The sequence below is a fragment of the Pelodiscus sinensis genome, chromosome 4 (genome assembly GCF_052426305.1).
Source record: "Pelodiscus sinensis isolate ZL-2025 chromosome 4, ASM5242630v1, whole genome shotgun sequence".
In the NCBI taxonomy this organism is placed as follows: Eukaryota; Metazoa; Chordata; order Testudines; family Trionychidae; genus Pelodiscus; species Pelodiscus sinensis.
This window is the reverse complement of record NC_143055.1, coordinates 121,718,632-121,736,385: the sequence shown is the minus strand read 5'-3', so window position 1 is coordinate 121,736,385 and position 17,754 is coordinate 121,718,632. Positions and strand designations below refer to the sequence as shown.

General features: G+C 47.3%; 1 protein-coding gene across 3 annotated transcripts in view; it reads right to left on the bottom strand.

Annotated features, from left to right (window-relative positions):
* Window positions 1-341: 341 nt before the first annotated feature.
* Window positions 342-17,754, bottom strand: part of LOC102448589 (broad substrate specificity ATP-binding cassette transporter ABCG2-like) — a 142,800-nt gene continuing 125,387 nt past the window's right edge. For all 3 annotated transcript variants that reach the window (XM_075929563.2, XM_075929565.2, XM_075929566.2), the window contains 2 exons: window positions 13,030-13,127; window positions 342-602 (listed from right to left, as the gene is read on the bottom strand). In XM_075929563.2, the coding sequence (XP_075785678.2) occupies window positions 455-602; window positions 13,030-13,127 (246 nt within the window). In that variant the 3' untranslated portion in view covers window positions 342-454. The remainder of the gene's footprint in view (window positions 603-13,029; window positions 13,128-17,754) is intronic.

The following is a 17,754-nucleotide window of genomic DNA, read 5'->3' as shown; positions in this document are numbered from 1 at the left end:
CTGCCCTGCCTTCCTGTACTAAGGATCTGCATTACATAAGAGAACAAAATTCTCATTCAAATTCACTTTATAGCATTTTAAACTACGTATTTGTAGGTAAACAAGTTTTGATATTTTTCAAGTGCTTTCTGAGCTAGCTGCCTGTCTCTGTCAATAATGCAGAGTAGGCCTTTGTCACCTTACGATGTCAAATAGAAGAGCATATTTACGCATATTTACATCTCCCTTCTGTTCTGGGACTTCTACAGCATTTCATGGTCCCTGGAAATCCTGAGCCTAAATTGTAAGCTGTCAGCACTCCTTTGCTGTTTTTATGCCCATGAGATCTAGTACAAACTGAACATAGTTATCAAAATCTTTAATGTAATCTTTGAAAATGTTAAACATTTTAGGCCATTCACTATTAAAATCACATTGCATTGTGTTATATTAAATGCTTGTTAACTCATCTGAATTAAGAGAACTTCTTCAGGAAACGCAGTTTCAAATACGCAATAGTAAGGAAGATTAATGTCATGCACAGAAGAGCCACATAATTCCTCCACATGCCCCAAGCTGAAACTTCAATGCCTTGTATTTTCAAATATTCTTCTCCTGTGCAGCTAGTCAATACAAATTAAAGTTTAAAAAGTTAACCCTTTGCAAAGATCTGTAACTGAATATTTAATTTGTTTTCATAATTTTGCTGAAAATATTGTGGTTCAATGCAAACAGAATGGTGACTGAGAATAGATTAAACGGTCCAAAAAAACCCAGTTCTAACCTTAACTCAAACATTGAATTTGAACATTGATTATTCAATTTGCATCAACCTGCATAAGTAATTACTCTATTCAATTAGCTTTGGACCTTTAATACTTTTTAGGGCCTCAAGCTAGCAAATGTTGCAAATCAGCAGGTTGCATATTGTGGAGAAAAGAAAAATCTGAATCTCAAAGTCTTTGTGAAAAATTTAACAAGACTAGCTGGATAGAATCTACCAGAGGGTACCAGGGCCAAGTGTACTCTTCCCTTCACTATTCTTTGGCAATACACTGTGGGGTCTTTTTTCAAAGTGCAATTTTCTATATGCTAGAAGAAATTATTACAAATATATAAGGCACATTAAAAATAGTCTGAGTCCTTTTCTGCACAGGAAAACTTTCCATATCCTGAAATGGTATTCAAGACCAGATCTTTAACTGTTTCAGCCTCACTACCTATACTCTCAGATTCTTTACCTTTTCTAGCTGTTCACTTGAAATAGATTTAAATATCTAAGGCCTGGCCTAAAGTAGGAGTTTAGGTCGAACTTAGCCTCATTCGGTTGAATTTCTAAATAGTGAGTCCATACCACCAAGCCCGTTCTGCTGATTTTAAAGGCTGATAAAGTCGATTTTGATACTCCTGCTTTTCATGAAGTGTAACGCTAAATTCAACCTCATGTGGTTGACTTTACAGTAGTGCAGTTGCAGTGCTGTGAAAGTCAAAGCGTTTGGCCACCAGGAGGTGTCCCACAGTGCACCATGATGATCACAGTGCCAGCATGGCAAGCAGTGCTCAGAGCAGCCAGCACACCTCAGCACATCTGACTGAGTTCCCAGTATCACAGACAAACACCAGCATGGGGCACGCAGGAGATCCTGAACCTCACTGCTGCGTGGAGAAAGGAATCTGTTCTTGCAGAACTAAGAACCAACAAAAGGAATGCAACATTACAAAGGACATGCAGGAGAGAGGATTTGCCAGGAACACCCACCAGTGCCACATGAAAACAAAGGAGCTGAGGTAGTCATACTAGAATACAAAGGAGGCAAACAGATGGTCTGGATCATTGCCACAAACATGCCACTTCTATGAGCAGCTGCATGCGATCCTAGAGAAGGACCCAACCTGTGGATTCCTCCCAAGACACCCCTCTGGCAGCTTTGGGTAACAGTGTGGAAGAGAAGTGGTGTTCAGCTGGTGAGCAGGATAACTGAAGTCATTGATAGCCAGGATCTTTTTATAACTTTGGTACTAATCCTGGGGAGGACCCTTCTGGTAAGTTCACATTTTTCATCATGCTACAAGTGGGTTAAGGCAATCAGGCAAGATCTGTGGTATTCACTGTGCCTGCACAGAGCAGGGCCCCAGAACAGCTTGTTAAATGTTTGGAGATGGAGTGTGGGAATAATCCTTGCACATCTCCATAAAGCTCTCATATAGGAACTCTTTAATCCTCACAATTTTTGGGGAGACCTGTCTTATTCCATCCTCCATAGTAAGGCACCTTCCCATGCCAAGCCAGTAGTAAGTGGTCTGGCATCACTGCACCACAAAGGATTGCAGCATAAGGTCCAGCTTTCTGACCACAGTCAGTCAGCATCTACTCCCTATCGCTCTGTGTGATTCAGAGAAGATTGATATCACACATGGCTACCTGGATGAAACAGGGAAGCTACTAGCTAATGCCTCTTCAGAAAACCACGTTGGCTCACCCCCAAAGAAGCATGGTTTCAGCCTCTGCTCTGTTGTCATGCTTGGACCACCTTCCCCCTCCCACCTGCATGTGGGAAGGGAAACTTGCACTCTACTGGCAAATGGGGTAGGAGGGGTGTGTCAAACCCATGGGCTCCCAAGTTCTCTCCCCTTCACAGGCTCAAGTCCTGGCCTGTCCCCTACCATGCCTGCATCCAAACCAAGACCAGCTGCTCCCCTAAAAACTCTGTTGTGTACATTTTACATAGTGGCTACTTAAAACGTAATTGTCGCCTTATACATTCTTCCTCATTCTGGCAGACCCTGAGTACACTCTGGATATACTTCAGCACAAGGCTCACCATTGTTAATATGATTGTCATAATGCTTTGATGCTGAAACAGGATCACAATGCGTTCTATGCTTATGCTGCTATGGCATCTATGTGGATAACCAGGGGGAAAAAGGACACAAAGAGACTGTTTGTCATTGCTTTCAAGCAGGGGAGGGAGCAGGAGGAGATGAATGTATTATGGGACGCTAACAACATGTACCCAGAACTGCCTGCTGCACACCTTTGGTCCCATTGCGCATTGAGAGCATAACCCATGAAGCAAAGAGGAGCAGGAAAGAGATGTTACTCACTTTGTGCAGTAATGATTGCTCTTCGAGATGTGTCCCCCTCGTGGGTGCAACACAGTTGGTATCAGGCTCGTCCTGACACCACAGATCGGAGATTTTCAGAGCAGTGATTGGATGGGCTGTGCATGCGTGAGCAGAGAGCGGCACTCCTGCCTTTAAAGTCGTGCACACAGCCTGTTTCTCCTCTGTTTCTTCTTTGAAACCCTCATGGGCTACTATTATTGCCCAAAGAAGTGGGGAGGAGGACAGGTATTAGAGCACCCACAGGGACACACATCTCAAAGAATAATCATTACTGCATGAAGCAAGTAACTTCACTTTCTTCTCCAAGTGATGTCCCCTTGGGTGCTCCTCAGTTGGTGACTGTGTAGCAGTGCCCATTGAGATGGATAGTGGGTTTTGATCAGTTGCTACAGATTGTGGAGAGAACCACATTGGCTACTGCAGTATCTGTTGTGGAGCATGATGGAAGGTGTGAAGGTGTGATTAGACAACCATGTTGCCACTCTGTGTATTTCCTAGAGTGAGACTCCCTTTAGGAAAGCAGCAGATGTCGCCATAGCTCTGGTAGAGTGGGCCTTTGGATTTGTTGGTAATGCCCTATTCTGGAGCAAGTAGCATGTAGTAATGCATGACTTTATGAGCTTTGATATGCACAGGGAAGACAGTGGTTTTCCCTAGGACCTCTTGGCCAGGAAAACCATCAATCTCTGAAATGATCAAAAGGACTGAGTCCTATCGAGATAAAAGTCAATTGCCCTTCTGACGTCCAGAGTGTGTAATATGGCTTCTTCCCTGGAATGAGGAAAATCTGTGGGACGCAATCATACCGGGATATAAAATATATAGAAAGGATAGAGCAGGCCGTGTGGGTGGCGGAGTGGCACTGTATGTGAAAGATAATGTAGAATCAAATGAAATAAAAATATTAAGTGAATCAACATGTTCAATAGAATCGCTATGGATAGTAATTCCATGCTCCAATAATAAGAAATTAGCAGTAGGGATATATTACCGACCACCTGACCAGGACAGTGATACTGACATTGAAATGCTAAGGAAGATTAGAGAGGCTACCAAAATAAAGAACTCTATAATAATGGGGGATTTTAATTACCCCAATATTGACTGGATACATGTCACCTCAGGAAGAGAAGCGGAGATAAAATTTCTCAATGGCTTAAATGACTGCTTCTTGGAGCAGCTGGTGCAGGAACCTACAAGGGGAGAGGCAATTCGTGATTTAGTCCTGAGTGGAGCGCAGGATCAGGTCCAGGATATAACCGTTACAGGACCGCTTGGGAATAGTGACCATAATATAATAATATTCAACATTCCTGTGGTGGGAAGAACAACACAGCAGTCCAGCACCCTGGCATTTAATTTCAAAAAGGGGAATTACACAAAAATGAGGAGGTTAGTTAAACAGAAATTAAAAGGCACAGTGACTAGAGCCAAATCCCTGAAAGCTGCATGCAAACTTTTTAAAGACACCATAATAGAGGCCCAACTTAAATGTATACCCCAAATTAAAAAACATAGCAAGAGACCTAAAAAAGAGTCACCATGGCTTAACCACCATTCAAAAGAAGCAGTGAGGGACAAAAAGGTATCTTTTAAGAAGTGGAAGTCCAATCCTAGTGAGATAAATAGAAAGGAACATAAACACTGTCAAATCAAGTGTAAAAATATAATAAGAAAAGCAAAAAAAGATTTTGAGGAACAGCTAGCCAAAAACTCAAAGAAATAACAAAATGTTTAAGTACATTAGAAGCAGGAAGCCTGCTAAAAAACCTGTGGGTCCCCTAGATGATCGAGCTATAAAAGGAGCAATCAAGGACGATAAAGCCATTGCAGAGAAACTAAATAATTTCTTTGCTTCAGTCTTCATGGCAGAGGACGTTGGGGAGATTCCTGAATCTGCACCGTCCTTTGTGGGTGATGAATCCGTCCCGGATTGAAGTGTCATTAGAGGAGGTTTTGGAACAACTAGAAAAGCTTAATGTTAACAAATCTCCAGGACCGGATGGCATTCATCCAAGGGTTCTAAAAGAACTAAAATGGGACATTGCTGAGCTATTATCTGTGGTTTGTAACCTATCCTTTAAATCGGCTTCCATACCTAATGACTGGAAGGTAGCCAACGTGACACCAATATTTAAAAAGGGCTCTAGAGGCGATCCTGGCAATTACAGACCGGTAAGTCTAACTTCAGTACCGGGCAAATTAGTCGAAACAATAGTAAAGAATAAAATTGTGAAGCATGTAGAAGAACATGATTTGTTGGACAAAAGTCAACATGGTTTCTGTAAAGGGAAATCCTGTTTTACTAATCTGTTAGAGTTCTTTGAAGGGGTTAACAAACATGCGGACAAGGGGGATCCAGTAGATATAGTATACTTGGATTTTCAGAAAGCCTTTGACAGGGTCCCTCACCAAAGGCTCTTGTGTAAATTACACGGCCATGGAATAAGAGGGAAGGTCCTTTCTTGGACTGAGAACTGGTTAAAAGACAGGAAACAAAGGGTAGGAATGAATGGTAAATTTTCAGATTGGAGAGGGGTAACTAGTGGTGTCCCCCAAGGGTCAGTCCTGGGATCAATCCTTTTCAACTTATTCATAAATGATCTGGAGAAAGGAGTAAGCAGTGAGGTAGTAAAGTCTGCAGATGATACAAAACTGTTCAGGATAGTCAAGACAGAAGCAGACTGTGAGGGACTCCAAGAAGATCTCACCAAACTGAGTGATTGGGCAACAAAATGGCAAATGAAATGTAATGTGGATAAGTGTAAAGTAATGCACATCGGGAAAAATAACCCCAACTATATGTACAGTATGATGGGGGCTAATTTGGCTACGACAAATCAGGAAAGAGATCTTGGAGTTATCGTGGACAGTTCTCTGAGAACTTCCACGGAGTGTGCAGCGGCGGTCAAAAAGGCAAGTAGGATGCTAGGAATTATTAGGAAAGGGATAGAAAATAAGACCCAGAATATCTTACTGCCCCTGTATAAAACTATGGTACGCCCACATCTTGAATACTGTGTACAGATGTGGTGGTCTCACCTCAAAAAAGATATTTTGGCCGTGGAAAGGGTTCAGAAAAGGGCAACTAAAATGATTGGGGTTTGGAACGGGTCCCATATGAGGAGAGGTTAAAGCGACTGGGACTTTTCAGTTTAGAAAAAAGGAGACTGAGGGGGGATATGATAGAGGTATATAAATCATGAGTGGTGTGGAGAGGGCCGATAAAGAAAAGTTATTTATTAGTTCCCTAAATAGAAGAACTAGAGGACACCAAATGAAATTAATGGGGAGCAGGTTTAAAACTAATAAAAGAAAGTTCTTCTTCACACAGCGTGTAGTCAACCTGTGGAACTCCTTGCCAGAGGAGGCGGTGAAGGCTAGGACTATAATAGAGTTTAAAGAGAAGCTAGATAATTTCATGGAGGTTAGGTCCATAAAAGGCTATTAGCCAGGGGATAAAATGGTGTCCTTGGCCTCTGTCTGTCAGAGGCTGGAGAGTGATGGCAGGAGACAAATCACTTGATCATTGTCTTCGGTCAACCCTCTCTGGGGCACCTGGTGCTGGCCACTGTCGGTAGACAGGATACTGGGCTAGATGGACCTTTGGTCTGACCCAGTACGGCCGTTCTTATGTTGTGATTTTTGGGTAAAAAGTGGGCAGGATTATCAGTTCATTAATATGGAAATCTGAGTTTACTTTGGGTAAGAAGGACAGGTATGGCCACAGGATGACCTTGTGCTTGTGAAAGGTATGGAGGCGAGGCCAGGAGAGCTGCTAGTTCACTGACCCGCCTTGCAGAAACCATCACCAAAAAGAGCAACGTTTTCATGGTAAGAAAGGTAAGTGGTGTTGGTTCGAACAGTGGTCCTGTGAGTGAGTGTAGGAACTGTTTTAAGTCCCACATGGGGGGAATGGGTTTTTGAGGTGGGTGAAGGTTCTGCAGGCCCTTCCGGAATCTTTTTGAGATGAGGTGTGCAAATATGGAGAACCCATCAATGAGAAGGTGGAAGGCTGTACTTGCGGCCATGTGCACCCGGAGCAATGAAATTGACAAATGTTGTTGTTTCAGAGGCATCATGTACTCCAGTACTTGGTGGAGAGGCACCCCGGATGGTTCGAGTATCCTGTGTGCACACCACTGTCTAAACTGGTGCCACTTGTATAGGTAAGTCTTGTGTGTCGTTTGTCTCCTGCTGTGCAGCAGAACATTTTTCACTTGTTAGGAGCGCTGTTGCTCCACTTCCGAGAACCAGATAGGTACCATGCCATCAGGTGCAGCGTTTGTGGTTGGGGGTGAAGTTTTGACCCCTGGTTCTGGGAGAGCATATCTGGGCAATTCAGAAGCAGGTAGGGAGGTCATAGAGACAGGTGATAAAGACATGTGAACCATATCTGTCAGAACCAAGCTGAGGCTATCAAGTTCACTTGGGCCCCATCCGTCTGTATCTTCCGGAGGACTCTGGGAATGAGAGGAATGGGTGGGAAGGTGTATAATAGGTGCCTCCCTCCCCCCTGCCCCGAGTGAGAAGCATGGTATCGCCTAGGGAGTTGCGCCCTATGCCCATTTTGGAGCAGTACTGGGGACATTTGGAGTTCTGTGTGGTGGCAAAGAGATCTATCTGTGGTCTCCCCCATTGGTGGAACAGCTTGTGGGTGATCTGATTAGTTACCACTCATGTTCTGTGAGAAATTTGCGGCTGAGGGTATCTGCCATATTGTCCTTGTCTCCAGGTAGGTATTCTGCCGAAATGGTAATATTGTGGCAGATGCACCAATTCCAAAGCCCGATCACCTCTGTGCATAGTAAATGGTATCTCACACCCCCTTGGCAGTTGATGTAAAACATAGTTGTCATACTGTCAGCAAGGATCCACATGGAAGAGCCTTGGATGTAAAGGAGGAAGTGTTTGCATGTGTTGTGCACTGCTTGAAGCTCGAGCAGGTTTATGAGCAGTCTTGACTCATCTTTCGACCATTTTCCTTGTGCAAACTGTTGTTGGAAGTGTGCCCCCCCATCCCATCATAATTTGTTTGGACAGCTGGTCCTGATGGAAAGGCACCCTGTTGCAGAGGTTATGTGCCTCTGTCCAGGTGAGGACTTTTGGTGGAGGGGAAACATGCCTGTGGATCTGATAGCTGGTTGGTGTGTACACTGAAGAGGTCCAGTGTTGGAAACTATGGAAGTACAGCCAGGCATGCGGGACAACATATGTGATAGCTGCCATGTGCCCCATAAATTTGAGGCACATTATGATGGGTATCATGGGGTTAGTGGTAATGGTCATAACGAGATTTCTTATATTGTCGAATCGGTGATTGAGGAGATAGGCTCGAGCTGTTGTAGAGTCTATATGAGCCTCTATGAACTCCAAAGATTGTGTGGGACATCATATGGTTTTCTGCTCATTGATAATGAAGCCCAGTGACTGAAACATGGTCTTCATGAATGTGATCATGTCTTAGTTGTGAGGGACCTCGGATAAGACAGTCATCTAGCTAGGGGAATATTGTGATCCCATTGGTCTTAGATGTGCCATTGCCACCACGAGAGTCTTGGAAAAGACTCTGGAGGCGGAGGAGAGTCTGAACGGGAGTACTCTGTATTCAAAGTGGTTGGAGACTACTGTGAATCATAGAAAGCGCCTGTGGGCATGGTGCATTGTGATGTGAAAATATGCTTCTTGAAGGTCGAGGGCTGCAAACCAGTTTTCTCCCCCTCCCCCCGTCCAGTGCTGGAATTATTGTGGTGAGCATGACCATTTTGAAGCGTTGCCTGCCAAGGTATTTACTTGGCACAGGTCCAAGATAGGTCTACATCCTCCTGTTCTCTTTTTGGTGAGAAATTGGTTGTAATAAAACCCCCTCCCTTTGTATTTTTTGGGGACCTGCTCTATGGCTCCTATTTTTGAGAAGGTGTAAAACCTCCTGGTGAAGCAGAGTCTCGTGAAAGAGGTCCCTGGCGAGGAAGGGAGAGGGTAGGGAGGTTGGAGGAATTGTCATGAAGGGGTGTGACGGGGCGAGGCAGCCCCGCACTGAACCTACAGGGCCCAGCCAGGGTTACCTGGCTGCAGAGGCCCCTCCCTCACAGCCCTACCGAGCATGCCCGGGCTGCAGCAGGGCTATAAAAACCTGGGCCAGGACTCAGTCAGGGGAGGCAGCCGAAGGAGAAGGACTGGAGAAGGGAGCTCTCCCTCAGTGGTTGCCAGGGACTCCAGGAGAGGCCGGAAGGAAGGCGGAGGCGAATCGGTGCAACCCAGAGACTGCCTGCCGAGGGGACGCTGGCCTGGAGATCGCAGCCAGCTGGGCAAGTCCAGGGGAAGGAAGCCCAGGGGTCCAGGTAGGAAGTGGCCCAGGGCAGGAGCAGGAGCCGCCGCTCCCGTCCCGAGAACCTCGGCGCGTTTCGGCTGGATGGCCCCGCTGAGAGAGTGACCCGGTACCTGGTCGCTCACAGGGCCCTGGGCTGGGACCCGGTGGAGTAGGGGGGGCCCGGGTCCCCCTACCTGGGGTGTGCCCCCGCTACAATGACAAACTGCGTTGTGGATTTGGCCTTGCTTAATGGGCCAGCTATAGACTGTTTTGTGGACTCAGGCCAGGGGCCTTAGCCCTGCTTAAAGGGCCAGCTATAGACTGTTTTGTGGACTCAGGCCAGGGGGCCTTAGCCCTGCTTAAAGGGCCAGCTGTAAACTGTGCGGACTCCAGCCAGGGGGCCTTAGCCCTGCTTAAAGGGCCAGCTATAGACTGTTTCAGGGACTCAGGCCAGAGGGCCTTTGGCCTGGCTTAAAGGGCCAGGGAGAGACTGTATCACAAGGGGTCGGGGGCCCAGGCAGGAGGGGCCCGCCACACGGGGATAGAATAACCACGGTTGACGATTTCTAGGACCCACAGGTCTGTTGTGATTGCTGCCCACTGATTGTGCAAGCGGTGGTGAAATATATCGTGCTTGCCTGGTACTGTAGTTGGGGGGAGGTCAGGCAGACCCTCGATCAAATTTTCAAACTTGCTGCCTCGGGGCCTGGGTCTCAGAAGAGTGGTTTTTGGGGCTCTTTCATTGGTTTTGAGGTCTGAAGCAGTTTTGCTCAAAGTGTAAGTATTGGTGTTGTCTAGTGAAGGTTGTGTCCCTGTGTCTCTGATAGGGTAGTGCTTTCTTTGGTAAGGAGGAGTATACATCCCCAATGTGTGAAGGGTAGTGCTCGAATCTTTGCTAGAATGCAGTGCATCATTGGTACCTGCAGCGAACAATTTTGCTTTGTCAAATGGCAGGTCCTCTACTTTGGCCTGGAGGTCCTTAGGGACTCCCGCTGCTTGCAGCCAAGATGAACATCTCATCACCACGGATGTTGTAATGGACCTAGCCGCAGTGTTTGTGGCATCCAGGGCCATTTGCAACACTGTACAGGATATAGTGTAACCCTACTTAATGATTGCCTTGAGGATAGGTCTTTTATCCTCTGCAAGATTGTGCATGAGTTCAGTTTATTTCGTGTAGTTGTCAAAATCATGATTTGCAAGCAGTGCTGTATTATATAAGTTAGCTATGCGTAGCTTGGAGGGTTGATGAAGAATACACTTTTCTCCCAAACACATCCAGGTGTTTATGGTCCTTGTCCAGTGTATGTGTTTTGTGTTGTGGGTTCTTGGACCTTTCACTGGCAGCAACAACCACTAAGGAGTTTGGTTGAGGGTGCAGGCAGAGAAAGTCCTTGCCTTTAGATGGCACAAAATACTTCCTATCAACCCTTTTATTAGTTGGAGGGGCCATGGCAGGTGTTTGCCAGATTTCATTGGCTGCCTCAAGGATTGCTTCATCTAGAGGCAATGTGATTTTAGACTTGCAGAGAGCTGTAGGTTCTTTATGAGTTTGTGCTGTTTCTCCCAGCCCTCTGATAAAACTACCTCCTGACTGGTAGCCACCCTTTTAAATAGGTCCTGGAATTGCTTGATATCATCAGTGGGTGTTGGGTCTTTTGGAATAACTGCTTCATCAGGAGCAGAGGATCATTCGGTGCTATATCAGATCAGTGGACAGTTGGGTCATCCTTAGTCTGTCCTTCCTCTAGATCTGAGCTCTCAGATGGGGAATGTGATGCATCTGGGTGCATGGAGGGCAGTGACCTTTGTGTGGGTGTAAGCGGTGTAGTGGAAGTGTGTCGTGGTGCCCAGTAACAATAGGGGGACCATCGGCTGCAATGAGTGTCATAGTAATGCCAATTAGTGTGTCACAGGGGATGTGGTGGTCTGTATGCCCCATAACATGCATGTGCCCCATCTGGGGAGGAGTGTTGCAAGGAGAACATGCTCCCTATATCCACATGGTAGGTAGGCACTGAATTGTGATAAGGATGGTGAGTGTAGCAAGCCCCTTGTTCATAGTGGGGATTGTGAATGGTGTCGTGGTGAAGGCTCAGGAGGGGACAGGGTCCCTATGCCTCCTGTCATGTCCTGGTGGCGCTTGTGTTTTGTGACCTGAGGAACGGCGATGGGGTGCAGGCTTGTGACCCATTTCCACACTGGTTGGCACCTGTGGTGGTGTCATAGGTGTAGCCATGACCCCAGGGGATCTAGAGTTCATGTAGGGTACTAGGGGGTGGCTGGAGCTAGCCCTATTGGTTTTCTGTGCCACAGGCAAATGTTGTGCTATAGGCTGGCAATGTACCAGGGATCTTGAGTGTGCCTGCAGCGAGCCAGATGCCCTTAATGCCAGTGGTGCCCTTTTTGTGGTAGCTGATTTTGAGGCCTGTTTTGGGAGCGTCTTTGAGCCTGTTATTGAGGAGGCTTGAGACTTTGCCATGCCTGAAGTGCCTGACTCATCTCCTTTGCTAATTCTTGAGGGGAGAGAGTGAGCTGGTGAGGGTCTAGTTCCTAAGCGTGTTCTCTGAGGAGAAGGGCTTGGATGTTTGCCTTGAGGGGAAGTTGTGCTCAAGCCCCCTAATAATTATGGAGGTCTAGGGCTCTATCCATAGACGGCGTGTGCACTGTGAGCTCCCTTTCTTTGCGAGCTCTGGTTGTGAGGCTACGGCAATGCACACATTTCTGAGGTACATGTATGTCTCCCAAACAGCGTATACATTCGCTGTGGGCATCAGAGGCTGGTATAATTTCTCAACATTTGCCGCATCTTTTCTCCTTAGGAGAGTTTGGCACGTCTCCCAGAAGCTAAGACTGCTTGTGGGTTGCTGGTTTCTGTGTCCTGTTTCTTTTGTTCGCTTGCTGCAGCTTGCCACTGCGTGGCAGTAAAATCTGGTAGTGGCTTTTTGTTGTTGTTGTTTTCTGTGTAAAAAGAAGGTACTCCTGAGTGCCTCAGGACTATCTAAACTGATAAGATGGTTCTGCTTTGTCCTGCAGAGCATGCTGAGGAGGAGAGAACCAAGCTCTGTCTGTGGCCAAGGGCAGTGAAGAAAGAACTGAGGAGAAGCGGGCTGCACGTGCTACTTCGAAGGCAGGAGCGCTGCTCACGCATGTGCAGCCCGCCCAATTGCTGCTCTCAAAGTCTCTGATCTGTGGTGCCAGGACAAGCCTGACACTAACTGTGGAACACCCATGGAAATACCACTCAAAGAAGAACAGTGGGATTGCAAATGCATTGCTCTCAAAGTTGACAGTAGCTATCCTGGGGATGCGCTGCTTTGAGCTGCATGAAATTCTTATGCACTGTGAGGGTATGCACCTTCAACTTTACAAAATCAGGTGGTTTTTTTTATACATTTGACCTTATCTCATAGTGTAGACATGGCCTACGCTTTATGTGACTCATCTGAAATGAATGCGATACTGCTTCAGAGCCTAAGTATTAAATTATAACGACATAAATCCAATAGTAGCTGATGTATCAGGCCAACAACAACAAAATCTCAAATTCAGATTTGTAGTTTACTGAATTTGGGCTCTTTGCAAGAACATATTTATAATGACTGAATACTTACATTGTAAATGGACTAGAAGTCAGGCAACTTACATTGACCCCAGTAACACTGGCGTTCTGGCAAAAGTTTAGACCTGTAAATTCATTAATTTGCAAAGCCTTAAAGATAAAAACAAAAATGTTAGGTATTCAAGGGGGAACCACTAACCAGGTTTATTAAATTACTACATACTAAACAAACCTACAGAAGCTTCCTTTGAAGTAGATATCAAAATTGTAAGCCACAATCTGAAAAAATGTCTTTTTTCTAGGCTGTTGGAAAAAATCCTTCCACTGAAAACTGGTTAGTCTAAATTTCAGCTGAATCACATTTAAAGTATTGGTAAAATACAGTGCAAATACCTCTTTGTGACATAATTCGTGCACATTGTCTTTGCCATACATAGATACAGGGCCTGCTGCTGCACATACTGCTAAGGGGAGACCTACACAACTGAAATAGAGCAAAAATGTCTCTTGGAGCTAAAATGATATTGCTAGTTAATTTCTCTTATGATATAAGACACAAGAGAAAGTTACTCACTTGCGCAGTAACTGAGGTTGTTTGAGATGGTTGTTCCTGCGGGTGCTCCACATTAGGTATCTTTGCATCCCTGCACCTCAAATTGGAGAATTGTGGTATCATTGCCTTCATTAGGCTATTCATGTGGGAAGCCAGCACATGCATTTTGGAGCCACTATCTCACATGCACAGCCAGCTGACCTTTTGGTTCCTTCTCTGCCTCAAAAGATCAAGGATGTTCTGAAGCAAAGGGGAGGAAGGGTGGATAATGAAGTACCCATAGGGACAACCATCTCAAAGAACCTCAGTTACTACACAGGTGAGTAACTTGCTCTTCTTCAAGGAGTGTCCAGGTGACTATGGAACAGAATTCATGCTTGGAGGAGGGGTTTCAGAGTCTATGGTTGCATGGTGCAGATGACACTAAGCTAGGGTGAGAGGTAGATACACTTGAGGGCAGAGATAGGGTCCAGAGTGACTTAGACAAATTGGAGGATTGGGCCATAAGAAATCTGATGAGGTTCAACAAGGACAAGTGTAGAGTCCTGAACTTGGGACAGAAGAATCCCAAGCATTGTTACAGGCTAGGGACCAACCAGCTAAGTACGGTAGTAGTTCTGCAGAAAAGGACAAAGAAGTTACTCACTTCTGTGCAGTAACGATGGTTCTTTGAGGTGTGTCCCCGTGGGTGCTCTACGTCTGGCGTCGGGCTGGTCCCGGCGCCACAAATCGGAGCTTGCCAGAGCTGTGTTCGGCTGGATCGTGCATGCTCGAGCCGGTTTCGCGCCTTTCATGTGCAGCGTGCGGTCCGGCACCCACCAGTTTCCTCTCACCGCCCCTCTGCAAGACAGAAACAGAGGAGATTCCGTAGCGGGGAGGAGGGCGGGTCGTGGAGCACCCACGGGGGGACACCTCAAAGAACCATCGTTACTGCATGGAAGTGAGTAACTTCTTTTTCTTCTTTGGGTAGTCCCCGTGGGTGCTCCACGTCTGGTGACTGGAGCAGTAATCTGAGTTAGACGTGGGCTGCAGAATCACGATTTTGGTGACTAGGGAGTACTGCTAGAGCCACTGCTGAATCAGAAGCTAGGTGCTGCATGATTGCATAGTGCCTTGAAAATGTGGTATTGGAAGACCAAGTGGCTGCCTGGCAGATGTCGCGTAAAGGGACTCCCCTAACGAATGCTGCTGGCGTCGCCACTGCTCGCGTCGAGTGGGCCCTTGGCTGCGATGGGAGCGGCTTGTCGCGAATGGTGTAACAGGTGGTAATGCAGGAGACGACGAGTTTCAAAATACGCTGGGCCGAGAGGGTTTGGCCCTTAAAGCGGCCTGACGCTGAAATAATAAGGCGATCTGTTTTCTGGTTGTTGCGGGTTCTATCTATATAGAATGCCAATGCCCGACGGACGTCCAGGGTATGCAGGAGCGCATCCCGCTGAGAGATGTGAGGCTCTGGATAGAAGCATGGCAAAACGATCGGCTCGTTAATATGAAATTCTGTGCAGACCTTAGGTAGGAAAGCCGGATGAGATCTCAATGTTACAGATTCCTTACTAAATACTGTACAGGGGGGCGATGCCATTAGTGCTGCCAGCTCGCTGACCCTACACGCTGATGTTACGGCCAAGAGGAAGAGTACTTTCATTGCCAGTATAGGCCAGGGTACCGTCGCCAAGGGTTCAAAGGGAGGACGCGTCAGGGTGTCCAACACGAGGTCTAGGCTCCATGTGGGTGGTGGGGGCCTGCGAGGTGGATTAAGGTTAGTCAGGCCTTTGAGAAATCTTGTGACCATGGGGTGAGAAAAGACCGACCTGCCCTCTACCGGGCCGTGAAAGGCCGCAATTGCTGCTACATGGACTCTGAGTGATGATATGGAGAGCCCAGCAACCTGTAACTGAAGGATTATAGTCCAAGAGGACATGCGGTGGTGAGAGAAAAGGGTTTAGGCCCTTTGGAACACACCAACGTGTGAACCTAGACCATTTGGATAGGTAAGTTTTCCTGGTAGAGTCTTTCCTGCTATGCAGCAATACCCGTTTCACCTGGTCCGAGCAAAGACTCTCGGACGCGCTGAACCATCTATCATCCATGCAGTTAGATGCAGAGTGTTCAACTTCGGATGCATAAGGGCGCCGTTCTGCTGCGTCAGGAGGTCCGGTCGATGTGGGAAGCGGTATGGTGGTCGCGTGGACAGCTGCAGGAGAGTTGAGTACCATGGCTGTCTGGGCCAGGCCGGAGCTATGAGTAAGACTCTCGCCTTGTCCATGAGGATCTTCTCGAGCACTCTGGAATGAGCACAACAGGGGGGAATGCATATAACCGTGATGTTCCCCAGTGTCGGAGAAAGGCGTCTTCCAGGGAACCGGTGCCTGCTCCTGCTCTGGAACAGTATGCTGCGCATTTCCTGTTGGACCGAGTGGCAAAGAGATCTATCATCGGATGGCCCCAGCGACGGAAGAGAGGTAGGAGGACATCCGTACAGATCACCCACTCGTGATCGTGATGAAAGTATCTGCTCAATGCATCCGTGATGGTGTTGTTCGCACTGGGTAAGTATGATGCGACTATAATGATGTCGTTTCGAATGCACCACGTCCATAAGCGGACTGCCTCCATGCAGAGGGACCGGGACTGGGCGCCTCCTTGTCTGTTCACGTAATACATCATGACGATGTTGTCGGTGAGAATTCTGGTTGTCGTGCCTCTTATATGCATCCTGAACTGTCTGCAGGCATGGAACACCGCCCACAACTCGAGATGGTTGATATGTAACACCTGTTCCGATGCGGACCAGCGGCCCTAAGCTGTTTCCGTGCCGATGTGAGCACCCCATCCCACGAGAGAAGCGTCTGTTGTTATTTCCTTTGACGGTTGTGTCGCATGGAAGGGGACTCCTGACAACATATTGTTGGGATTGGCCCACCAATGGAGGGACTTCTTTACATGTACGGGTAGAGCCACGAGTTTTCGGGTGTTGTGTCTGACGGGGTTGTACACCGTGCTCAACCAATGCTGCAGGCACCGCAAATGCAACCTTGCATGCCGCACGATGATCGTAGTGGCTGCCATATGGCCTAGGAGCTGCAAATATACCCATACTGGGAGTGTTGGAGCTTGTAAGACTGTGCCTATTAAGTCCTTTATGACTTGGAAGCTCCCGACTGGAAGATGAGCTCGCTCTGAGAGAGAGTCGAGTCGGGCTCCTATGAAGGTTAGAGTTTGTGTCGGTTGCAGACGCGATTTTTGCATGTTTACAATGAGGCCGAGGGAGTCGAATAGATCCCGTGTCGCGGCTACCATGTAATGTGTCTCCGACTGCGTGTGACCCTTGATGAGGCAGTCGTCGAGATACGGGAAAATTGAGACCCCTGTTTTGCGTAGATGGGCGGCCACCACTGTTAGTGTCTTTGAGAACACTCTTGGGGCCGATACCAGGCCGAAAGGGAGCACCCTGTATTGGAAGTGCTCGTCTCCCACTACGAACCAAAGAAAACGTCTGTGCACTACGTGCATCGTGATATGAAAGTATGCGTCCTGTAAATCTAGGACTGCGAACCAGTCTCCCTTGTTTAGTGCCGGTATGAACTTGGCCAGCATGGTCATCTTGAAGCGCTGCTTTCGAATGTAGCGATTGAGGCCTCTCAGGTCGAGTATAGGCCTCTACCCCCCAGACTTCTTGGGGACTAGGAAATACCTGGAGTAGAAGCCTTTCCCCCGGAACTCCGCGGATACTCGTTCTATGGCCCCAATCTGTAGAAGGTGGTAGACCTCGTGTTGAAGAGCGACCCCGTGAGATGGGTCCCTGAAAAGGGATGGGGTGGGTGGGGCAGTGGGGGGAACTGAGGTAAAGGGGATTGTGAGGCCTGATGATATCACTTCCAGGACCCATCGGTCCGAGGTAATGCTGGTCCATTGATGACGGTATGGCCTCAGCCGATGATGGAAGAGGTTGTTTGCAGGCTTCTGTGTGAAGATGACGAGAGACTTGTTCGAGTCCTTGACATGGGAGTCAAACCTGCTGCTTAGAAGCAGGCCAAGCAGATGTTCGATTCTGTTGCTGTCGCTTGCGCTGTGGGCGCTGTCTAAATCTGGACTGGTCAGGTCCGCGTTGTTGCTGTTTGAAGGATGAATAGTCGTACCTCCTTTGGAAGGGATAGTATCGTTTACGCTTGAACGGAGGGGTGTACGTGCCCAAGGTTCAGAGGGTAGTACGAGAGTCCTTTC